Source organism: Corvus cornix, chromosome 3 (genome assembly GCF_000738735.6).
Source record: "Corvus cornix cornix isolate S_Up_H32 chromosome 3, ASM73873v5, whole genome shotgun sequence".
Taxonomy (NCBI): Eukaryota; Metazoa; Chordata; class Aves; order Passeriformes; family Corvidae; genus Corvus; species Corvus cornix.
Window position 1 is genome coordinate 3,835,403 of NC_047056.1, and position 10,908 is coordinate 3,846,310.

The 10,908-nt window shown below is 46.0% G+C and overlaps 1 protein-coding gene across 5 annotated transcripts in view; it reads left to right on the plus strand.

Moving 5' to 3' along the window:
• Positions 1 to 10,908, plus strand: part of REL (REL proto-oncogene, NF-kB subunit) — a 44,166-nt gene that overhangs the window by 30,694 nt on the left and 2,564 nt on the right. For all 5 annotated transcript variants that reach the window (XM_010403008.4, XM_039568233.1, XM_039568237.1 and 2 more), the window contains 5 exons: positions 5,604 to 5,744; positions 9,393 to 9,497; positions 9,781 to 9,993; positions 10,345 to 10,413; positions 10,515 to 10,592. In XM_010403008.4, coding sequence (XP_010401310.4) covers positions 5,604 to 5,744; positions 9,393 to 9,497; positions 9,781 to 9,993; positions 10,345 to 10,413; positions 10,515 to 10,592 — 606 coding nt within the window. The remainder of the gene's footprint in view (positions 1 to 5,603; positions 5,745 to 9,392; positions 9,498 to 9,780; positions 9,994 to 10,344; positions 10,414 to 10,514; positions 10,593 to 10,908) is intronic.

The window sequence follows — 10,908 nt, forward strand, 5'->3', positions numbered from 1 at the left end:
TTGGCGTCTGAATTTCGGTTGTTTGCACTCATCAGCTTCCTGAGTTTTTGCTTTTTAAAAAATGGGTGTTGCTGATGCACATTCTGTTTCAAGATATGTGTAAAAGTTTATTTTTTTTTTCTTCAGAATTGATTGAATATTACCTTTTTGTGGATCTCAGTGGAATAAAACACGCGTGGGTGTATCAGAAGAAACACAGTGCTGCCCAAGTCCTTCCCTCCCCTTGTTCCCAGCTTCACCAGGACTCTTCATCAGGGACTGTAGTGATAGGACAAGGAGTAATGGGTTCAAACAGAAAGAGGGAAATTTAGGTTGGCTATACAGAGGAAATTCTTTAATGGTGGTGGGGCATTGGCATAGGGTGCCCAGAGAAGCTGTGGCTGCCCCATCCCTCGCAGTGTCCCAAAGCCAGGCTGGATGGGGCTTGGAGCAACCTGGGATAGTGGAAGGTGTCCCTGTCCATGGCAGGGGGTTGGATCTGGATGATCTTTAAGGTCCCTTCTAACCCAGACCATTCCATGATTCTACCTCTCTGGAAGTGCTGGTAGAAGGCTACACCAGCTGTGGCTGCAGCTTAGACGTAGGCTGGGGGCATAAGCTGGGTCTGAAATGGACCTCCTGGGCACCAAGAGGGACCTGTGACTTGCACCCTATTTCCCTGCCTGGTTGAACCTGGTGTAAATCAGCAGCAGCTCTGGAAGGAGGCTCTGCTTGCACCAGGGCTACCTGTCGTGGGAACCAGCTGGCTGAAAACAAGCCTTTTCCTCTTCCCTTCTGGCAAGATTGTTCTGAGCCAGACCAGTTTCTTGATCTGATTCACCACATGAGAGCTAAGCCAGCCTGAGCAGCGCTGGAAAGGTTGGGCAGAGCCACCTTTTGCAGCAAAACCTCTGGCAGGGACCAAGTTAGACTGCCCAGTTGGTATCAGGGCCAAGGGGGGTATCTTTGTACTCCAGGAGCAAAACCCTGGAGGCAAACCACCTCTGTGTCATCCCTTAAATGAAACTGAGCTCCCAATGTATCCCTAAATTAAAAACCCTCATCTGCGTAAGAGAGAAACAACTCATGATGATTATTAATGATGCGTGTTCCCCACACATGTGGGGAGTGATGTGTGATGATTATTAATGATGTGTGATCGCTGGGGTGTTTTAACTTGTGAAGGTCACTCTCTTTGACATCTCATGTGGCTCATGTGCCCCTGCAGCCCCTCACTGAGAGGGGAAGGTCACAGGATGTCCCTTTGCAGGGTGAGCTGGTGCTCTCCACAGAGCCCTCTCTGACTGTCACACCATGTTTGCCCTGGAAGTTTCCATGCAGGTTGAGATGCTCAAGTGCCTCCAGCTCTGCCCACTCCAGAAGGCTGACATCATTAGCTGGGCGATGGGCTCTGTGTGAGGGATCTGCTGTTTGATCAGGTGTCACATTATCAGTCAAAAAACCAAACCCTTGATAATTTCTCTTCAGTATTCAGAATAAACTTCCACTTTCCCTGAAGCATCACCTTATGAGTGAACATCAAAGCTTTTAATCCCCCATTTATTTAATCAGATAAATGGCGTTTTATTGGCCTTGCTGGATGTTGAAAGCTGTTGAAATACTAAAAGAACTACAAAACTATAATTAGAAATTAATGAACAGGAGGCCTGATACTACAGGCATCTTTAATTTTGTGTTGGAACTTGGGCTTGCACATTGGTGTGTTGAACCCAGGAAGTCTCCAGTTTTGTGTCACAGAAGCAAATCCAGCAGGTTCTCAGTGGAATCCCAGTGGGGCATCTCTGGATTTTAGAGACACAGTCTTGGAGACAGGGACAACCCAAACCTAATGCCTGTGAGTTGCCTGGATTAGCCAGCTCAGGCTGGAGGGAGTTCACGGTTTAGCTCCTGTGGGGCGTTTTGCCCACACTGGGACTATATTGGTCTCTTCCCATGTTATTAGACAATGGATTAGGGAATTATTTCCAAGATAATTATTTATTAAAGTTGGGGAATCAGCACTTTGTTCAGAGGAGTTGTAAACAGATATATAATGAAATTATTTACTAGTTACTGTAACCCCTTTCCAGATGAACAGCAAATCCTCCCCAGGTTTTTTGAAACCTTATTGCCAGAATCTTGGTGAGTGGGGCTGGATTTCTTTTACCATGGTGCTGCTGGTATTTTTTGGACATCATGTTCTTTATTTACCTTAGAGTTTTAATTATTTTTAAATATTATTTTAATTTCTCTGTATTATTTCTGTGAGTTACTTCTGAAAGCTCCTTGTAAAACTTATAAATAGTCCTTCATGTGTTCCTGTGTGCAGAGATAACTACAGTTGAAGGATTTCTGCCAGGTTAAGGCTATTTTTTGTAATTAGATTGGGCCACCACAGGAACATACCCAGGCTTTTGGTTGGGTTCCAGCTCTTTCGTCTGGATTCAGATGAAGACACTAAGGTGTGGTACCACACAGTGAGCAGCAGTCAGAAGAGGAAGTTGAACTCTTGCCAAAACCAGAGAACTTCTTCCCTCTTTGTTTTGTTTTTTTTTTTTTTTTTTTTTTTTTGGTTCATGTGTTGTGTTGGAGCCTTTTTTTACCACACCTGCCCCGAAGGTGCCACGTCGGGCGACGTTTGCGCTTCATGTGTGTGATGCCCCTGGTTTTAGTCGAGCTGCTTGTGCGGAGCTCGCAGGGCTTGATGCAGTGGCTGCTCCTCCTCTCCAGTACATAGCGTTCCCAAAATCTTCGACAGCGTTTCCTAACTTTAATAACTTCAGGTTTGTCAGGTTTAACCCTGTCTGTTGTCCTCCTGCACAGAAGTTGTTGGAACAACATGGAATGACACGACCATCCTCCATCCGGCCATGCTCCAGGCATTACTCAGGGTGTTTGTCTGCCTCGGCTTTGTTTGCTTTTAATATTCCTAAGGTGTAAGCCAGCATCCATTCCACGTTGGTGGCTGCTCTCAAATTGACTTCAGAGGGAGCAGAATTAGACGTTTGTTAAAAATAACAACATTTTATTTTGTTTGGATGATTGTCTTTTATGTTTTGAAATCGGTGAAAGCGGTGTGCTTCTTCATATGTGCGTGGAATCTGGTCTCTCTCTTATTTTTTAAAGCATGTCATCACAAGATGGAGTTGCAGCTGTCTTGTTCTCCTTTCTTTTGCTCTGTTATGTTCTTCTTGTCTGGCTAAGAATAGCTCAAGAGGAATCATTCTTGACTGAAAAGTTCCTCTTTCAAACTACAGACTTTTAAAAAATTCTATTAAATCGTTTATAAAAATATGCAAATCAGGAGCAGTGGGTTTTGCTGCAATGGAATGAGCTGTACACAGTGATTCTATCCCCTGCCATTCTTGGCACACCACTCCTGTGTCAGGTGTTAAACAGATTTATTGGGAATTTGCGCAAGTTTGTAGCATAGGAAATGATGTCATTTGAACATTAACATTGCTAGTTTTCTCCATATCTAGAGTATTTTTGCTTTTATAGAGTACTCTTAGGCTTTAGTCTGCTGTTACTTGTTTCTGAGGAAGAGACACATTTCCCTGTGGAAAACACAGAGCAGGACTGAGGCTCCTTTAGCATGAGGGACTTGGTTGCACAACTACCAAGTCCTCACTTCTGGTTCAGGGTCAAAAGCCAGATCCAGATTTCGTGCTCGGCTTCCAGCTACAGACAGCTTACTCAGGCACAGGTGTTGAATCTCTGTGCTCAGTTTAACTGGGAAGAGGTTTGAGGTTTGACCACCCCTTGGGTCTCTGGAAGGATCCACGTGGTCACCAATGGCTAACACAGCACAGGAACATAGGCCGTGAGGTCAGGGTGTCCTTGGGAGCTGATGTCAGAGCGTGGATTAGAGCTGCTCTCCTGATAGCCCTTCTGCAAGGTGCACTTTGGAAAATGCACTTTCCTTTCTGTGCTCTCTGAATCAGGCTGTATCAAGAGCTGGGCTGTGGAGTTGGCCAGATCCAAGTCAGTCGGAGGAGCTGTCTGTTCCAAACCTGTTTCCTAAAGATCCTGTTTCAGGCTAGCAGGTGAAGTGGTGAAGTGCATCAAAGCATAAAACTCTGTGTATCTGTCACAGTCAGCACCAGCCTGCAAAGTGCTCACGGGCAGAACTCCCCTGGGCCTCACCACTTCTGAAGCTCACACCGTTGTTGCTTAGTTTGTACTCGCTGCTGTATTTGTCTTGAAATACTGCAGATCACGAGCTTGTAAAGGGGAAAGGTGACTTGATTTCCCTTTGCAGCAGAGACCAGGAGAAACTGATATTCAGAGCACCAGAAGGACTCAAAATGCCAGTGGAAAGTATTCTGAGCTCATCACACTTACTATTTCACACTATCAAAAAGTAAAAGGAAGAAGTCATTCAGGTGGGCATTGTGGAATCCCACTCATGGCAGGGTGGAGACCTGAGCCAGTAATAAATGCTAAAGGTCAGAGCAGGCAATCTAATCAGTACAGCATGGTCCCCAGACTTCTTATCACAGCCATGTTTAATCTTCTGTTCTTGCAAGAGGCCTTTGAAAGGGAGGGAGGGAGCGAATGGGGAGCTGGTGATCTGGTGACTTGGCACATGTTGGCTTTGGGTAATTGTGAGGAGTGTGAAACTGCTGAACTGCTGCTTGGAGGGGTTTGGGGAAACAGAAACACTCACAATGATTTTAATTATCAGTACTTCTACTTAAGTGAAATTAAGTCAGTTTCTCATTTTTGCTAGCACTGAATGTCAACACAATGGTTTAGTGGAAAGTGTCAAAGGAAAGTGTCAAAGGCAAGTTTAAAGGAAAGTGTCAAATTCAGAGGGGGCTGCTCTTCCCAGAGTTGTCCATTGAGATGGGAATACATGAAATGCTCAGTAATGATATTCCAGGTCCTGTGTCTTGTAGTTAGAATAAGGAGTGAACAAAATTGGAATGCTGAGTTCAGGTTATGCATTGCTGGGTTTTACACTGGGAGGGATATGCAAGGAAATGGATCCTTTACAACAAGAGTTTCCTTCTAGTTTTACAAATCTATATCCTAATGGCTCCACTAATCCCTGCTCTGAAAGGTACAGCGGTGACACTGGTGGTGATGGGGTGGGGAGGTAGTTTCTGTTGTTTCAGCTTCATTCTTGCCCTGGGAATTGCCTTCTTACTCTTTTTCCATCTCAGTTTCTAGAGGAAGATAATGATACCATGTAGCCAAAGTCTGTCACTGCTGCAGAAATTCTTTCATGAGATCCTAGGATCCTTTTGTACCAAAATATTTCTCTTGGACAACAACATTAATTTTGTAAATTTTATCATGCACAAAGAAGAATAAAAAATGACTTTTCAACTACAGATACATGAAACTGTTGTGGCAGGCAAGGTGAGGAAACCAGACACAAGAAACAGCTGGAGAACTCGGACAGCTGAGCCCTGTTGAGTGCAGGGAAAGCGTTAAAGGCTTCAGTACCATTTGTTGTGAACAAGGGATAATTCATGCAGCCCTTGTCCAGCTGCCGGGGGCTACGGGCACGTGCGCCTGGGCAACACCATCTCTTTTCCTGGTGAGGATTCATCCCCAGTTTGGTAAAGAACTCCTGCTGGTTCCGTGACTGACCCGCAGTGTTGTCTGTCCTTCAGTGCCCGAGGAGCAGCTGCACAACATCGACGAGTACGACCTCAACGTTGTGCGACTCTGCTTCCAAGCTTTCCTTCCTGATGAGCACGGCAACTACACGAGAGCCCTTCCTCCTTTGATTTCCAACCCCATCTATGACAACAGTGAGTACCAGCTCAGCCAAATGGCTTTTTTTTCTTCTCCCTTTTATTTTTCTCTTTAGCTTGGGATGAGAAATGCCAGGTTTCTGAGGTCTATGCCAGTTCTGGGTCACTTCTGCATGACTGACACGTGGCAACTCACAGTGAGCATACATTCAAACTTGATGCCAGGGTGAAATGTTGGCCAGCCAGAGTAAGGATTGTCCATGGCATTCATGGACTCACACACAGGTCTGTTTCCAGCCCTTGTTCACACACAGCAGCAGTGATTGCAAGGAAAGGCCCATTCCTGACGTGCCAAGTGATTAAAGTGATATAGGTAGATGGCTGATAGAGTAGTGAGATAGATGGCTGCCTCAAGGCTGATCTGTTTTCCAAGAGAGTCCTCTGGATCCTGTTTGTGCCCTTGAGGAATCTTGCCTTTGCCTTGTGAGGGCTCTGGAATGGGACTTGCAAGAGAGATTTATCCCAGTGGGCACCTGTCTTAAGGCCTTTCATGTCCTGGTTGGTGGCTGCTTCGCTATATAGGTGGGTAATGGGGGAGTCTTTGATCATATTCCAGGAGGGTGCAGAAGTACATGAAACCCCTTCTTGGCACAGAAGCGGTTTTCCACATGCTGCAAAACTGGATATCTCCAGGGCATCAGCAGCTGAGGATTTTAGCCCTCGGTGTGTGCTGGACTCCTCTCTGGGAGCAGAGTAGCAAAAGAACTCTTAATCCTGGAAAACTTTCCTGCAGTGTTTTTCATTTCTGCAGCATGAGTGTTTCCATGCTAAATATTTGAGGTCCTTATTTTAGCTGAAACTACTGGATAAAATGAGATCTGCATTTCCTAAAGTTGTTAGGATTGTGTTGATGTGGGCACAACCATTGTGAAAATGTTGAAAATCTGAACTCAGATGGCTCTGATATATTTAGAGTCTCCTCTAGAATGATCTAGAAGCTGGAACTGTGAGCATTGTGTTACTGAGAACCCTTGCAACTGAAATAATCAGGGCTGAGATAAAAACTGATGTACCAGATTTGCAGCTCTGCCTCAGATGCCATTTAGAAATGTGCCAAATCATGATTACTCGTCCCCGTGGATTGACGTCAGTCCCGGCACAGCCGCGAGAGGCCGGGGCTGAGCGTGGTGGGGGAAGCAGGGGTGGTGCTGGAGGTGTCTGTGGGCAGCACTGGAGGCACCCAAAACCCTCCCTGTAATGCAGCAGCCACGTAAATAAATGTGTGCAGAGCTGCAACCACAAATCGTAAAAAAATGGCCTCACTCAGTTTCAGATCCGAGTTGCTTTTAGAGATGTGAGCCTGGTTAGAGCTGCTCTGAGGTTGTACCCTCAGGTGACAGGGACTGCAGGCTGGACAGCCCTGGGCTCTTGAGCGCTGAGCCTTCACGGATCTGCTTGGATTAGGAGCAGAGAGATGCTCTGAAAATCAGCTTAGACACTTCAAGTGTTGTCTTCACTTTCTCCTCCTTTGTAGTCTCCTCTTGCTTTGCACAGTGCGACACAGAAGAATCATATTGACATCACACAGGCAGCCCCATTAGCAGAGGCTGCAAGGGTCTCAAATTCAGCACCTTCTGTTTCCAAATGCTTCTAAAGTTAACTGGTTTGGAACAGAATTTCCCAAGTTGCATATCAAAAACTCAGAGTTTTTGAGTCAGATGAAGCAGGTCACCATTTCTGAGAAATGGGGTTGGATAGATAGAACATGTTGTCCTGTCCTTGTTGAAAGCAACATGATTTTCGGTGAGGAGCTCATTTCTCTAGGGACTTGTCGCCAGGGATGTGGTGTAGGGGAGTGAGGAACAGGAATTGGGCAGGAGTTGAGGTGACAGGAGGTGAGGAACGTTTCCCTCTGAGGTGGGTGCCGGGCTCAGCGCTCCTGCTGACAGCACGGTGGTGCATCCACATCTGCTGGCATTTGTGTGTGTCGATTTCCCTTCTGAATTCCTTGTCTAAGGACAAAACAACAAACTCCAGTGAAGGAGACCATCCCAAAAATCTGTTGTAAGGACCTAAAGGGAGCTGCAAGAGAGCTGGAGAGGGACTTTTCACAAGGGCATGCAGTGACAGGACAGGGGGTGATGCCTTCAAACTGACAGAGGGAAGGGTTAGATTGGATATTAGGAAGAAATTCTTCCCTGTTGGGGACGGTGAGGCCCTGGCACAGGGTGCCCAGAGAAGCTGTGGCTGCCCCATCCCTGGAAGTGTCCAAGGCCAAGTTGGACAGGGCTTGGAGCAACCTGGGATAGTGGAAGGTGTCCCTGCCCATGGCAGAGGGTTGGATCTGGATGATCTTTAAGGTCCCTTCCAAGCCAAACCACTCTGATTCTCTGCTATTGAGTGCCATTCAAGCACACAGAAGTGAAACAATGGTAAAATTAGGCTTTTCCTCACAATTCTTAATTTACCCTTCCTGTGAAAAGTGCACCATGACGCTGTCAATCACATGGCCCTGTTTCTGGGTTTGTTTGGTTTCCCCTCCCTTGAAGGTTTCTGATTCATTCAGCAAATGAAGTGGTGTGTGTCATGTAGTACATGAGGCTGTAGCTCCCACTTATAATAATGACAGTAATAACTGCAGATGGTAACTACGTAATCAGGGTCTGGTGACAGGTTACCAGGAACTCTGCTCTAGGTGTAGTCTGTGCTGTGCTGTACCTGTACTTGGGCAGGAATTGATTCCAACTGAGAGTCTAAAGCAGGTTTGATTGTTTTTTGGGGTTGTTTTTTTTTTTTTGAGGGTGACACTGTGAGCTTTAGTTTGTATTTCTTCTCTATGTCTGGATGAGGGAGCCTGTGGCGGTGGAGCCTCATGGAGGATCAGTTTCATGGCGTCAAAGCAGCACCAGCTGGATTGTTCCAGACATTTTAAATGTGTTTGGAGCTGCTGCTCCAGAACGGAGCCAGACACCACCAAGCAGAGCGTGGCTCCATCCAATTGGAGTCACCCATAGCCATGAGATTGTTTGGAATGCAGTGTGCAGTCTTCAGTGGGGGCTGATTCATGGTGAGAGACAGCTCTCCACCCACAGCTATCCTGAGGGCTGTTCATGTACAGCCACAGTCTGAAGTTTGAAATTTGAGTGGTTTGGGGTGCAACCTGCTGCCCTTGGTGCAGGTACGAAATTATGGTCCTAGAGCTGTTCTTGGACGCCTGCAGAGGGGAACAGAGGAGAGGCTGGATGGCCAAGTACCTCTGAGAATAGAACTAGATAGAATAGAACTAGAGCCAGATCCTCAGAGAGGGGAATTCTCCTGACTCGCTAGCCCAGCTCTTTCCAGAGAAGTGTGACTGTACCAGGTAATCAGTCACTCAGAGCTGCTTTGAATTCTGCAGCTGAAGGGCAGCGGGGCTGAACACAACCACGTCAGTGGGGGAAGTATTTGAGACTGTTCTACAATAGTTAGGGAGTGAATGGCACAGCACTGCTGGTGTCTTGTGTTTGGAGATAAGCTGTAGGATCATGGAATATTAGGCCCTGCTGCTGAATTTCCTGTATGGAGCGACTTGCTTTGTGTGGATTTCAGGGTGTCACACTCCTCCAGCTGTTGCCTTCCCTTTATATGCCTGAACTCCCAGTACCCATCCAATAGTGACAAAGCCACAGTGATTCTATGTCATTAAATTTGCCTGTTTGCTTCCAGGAGCTCCCAACACTGCAGAATTGAGAATCTGTCGTGTGAACAAGAACTGTGGAAGCGTCAAAGGAGGAGATGAAATATTTCTGCTGTGTGACAAAGTTCAGAAAGGTAACCTGGACTAGGTGTTTTCTCTCCCTTTTTCCCAAATGAACACATTCCATAACCATTTTCCTGCTGGGGGGCTGAAACCCTTCACCACACACCTCAAAGTGGTTTGGTTTTGTAGCTGGGTGGAACAGCTTTCAGGTTCATGGGATCTTTTGCCTTTAAAGTTTATCCATTTACTTTGCATCTGAATTCTGAGTCAGGCTCCTCACTTTGCTCCCCTTTTTTCTGCTGCAAGTTCTCAGTTTTCCAGCTTAACAAGCAGCTTCTGTTTCTCATGGCCCAGATGACATAGAAGTCAGGTTTGTCCTGGACAACTGGGAGGCCAAAGGTTCCTTTTCCCAAGCCGACGTTCACCGCCAGGTCGCAATCGTGTTCAGGACGCCGCCGTTCCTCAAAGACATCACTGAGCCCGTCACGGTGAAGATGCAGCTGCGGAGGCCCTCTGACCAGGAAGTCAGTGAACCCATGGATTTCAGATACCTGCCAGATGAAAAAGGTATGCTTCCAATGAGATGAGCTTCTGAACAGCCATGATCAATGCAGGACTCGTGGTAGTGGCTTAATTAGTAAAAAAACTACAACATTGCTTCTGCAAAGTGGAGTTTTGGGTTTTAAAAATTACAGCAGACAGTTTGTTCCCTCTTTCGGTGAAAATATCCGTAATTTCCATCGGGTAACACTGGCATGGTTTGTTAGTGCTGCCATGCCTGCAATATTCTCCTTTAAATAAATCCTACTACAACTTGGTGCCACCAAGGTATTTATTAAATACCACTTTAATAAATACCACTTGGGTATTTATTAAAGAGAAATGCAACTCTTTGCCCTTCCACTCCTTTCTCTGTAGATCCATATGGCAACAAAGCAAAAAGGCAAAGATCAACGTTGGCTTGGCAGAAGCTCATACAGGACTGTGGTAAGGAAAATATTTGCCTTTTTCTTCTGTTTGACTGAACTTACATTTAGATGGAGCTGTTTTCTCTGAATGCTGCAGACTCATGTTTTGTTCCTTTGCAGGATCAAACACCACGACGGAGAGGCCCAAAGTAGCCCCATTCCCCGTCGTCACCCCTGAAGGGAAGCTGATTAAGAAAGGTAGGTTTTTGCCTGCAGTCTGACAGTTGTTTAAGCACATAGTGCCCTCCTCTTTGCTTGAAACTCTAATCTCATTGAGGGTATTTTCCTGTAAGATACTGATACTTCTGACTGTACAAACTTAAAACTATCAGTTTTTTATGTCACCCTCAGTATGGGCCATAGAAACGTGAGGTAGGCAGCTGTCTTGCTGCTGTCCAGAACTCTGGGGTCCATCCTGGAGAGCAGTGAACCAAGTAGACAGTGGAAATGCACGTACAGTCTTACAAAGATTCTGCTGTCTTGTCTTTGCTTTTTACCATTTGTAATTCGGAAA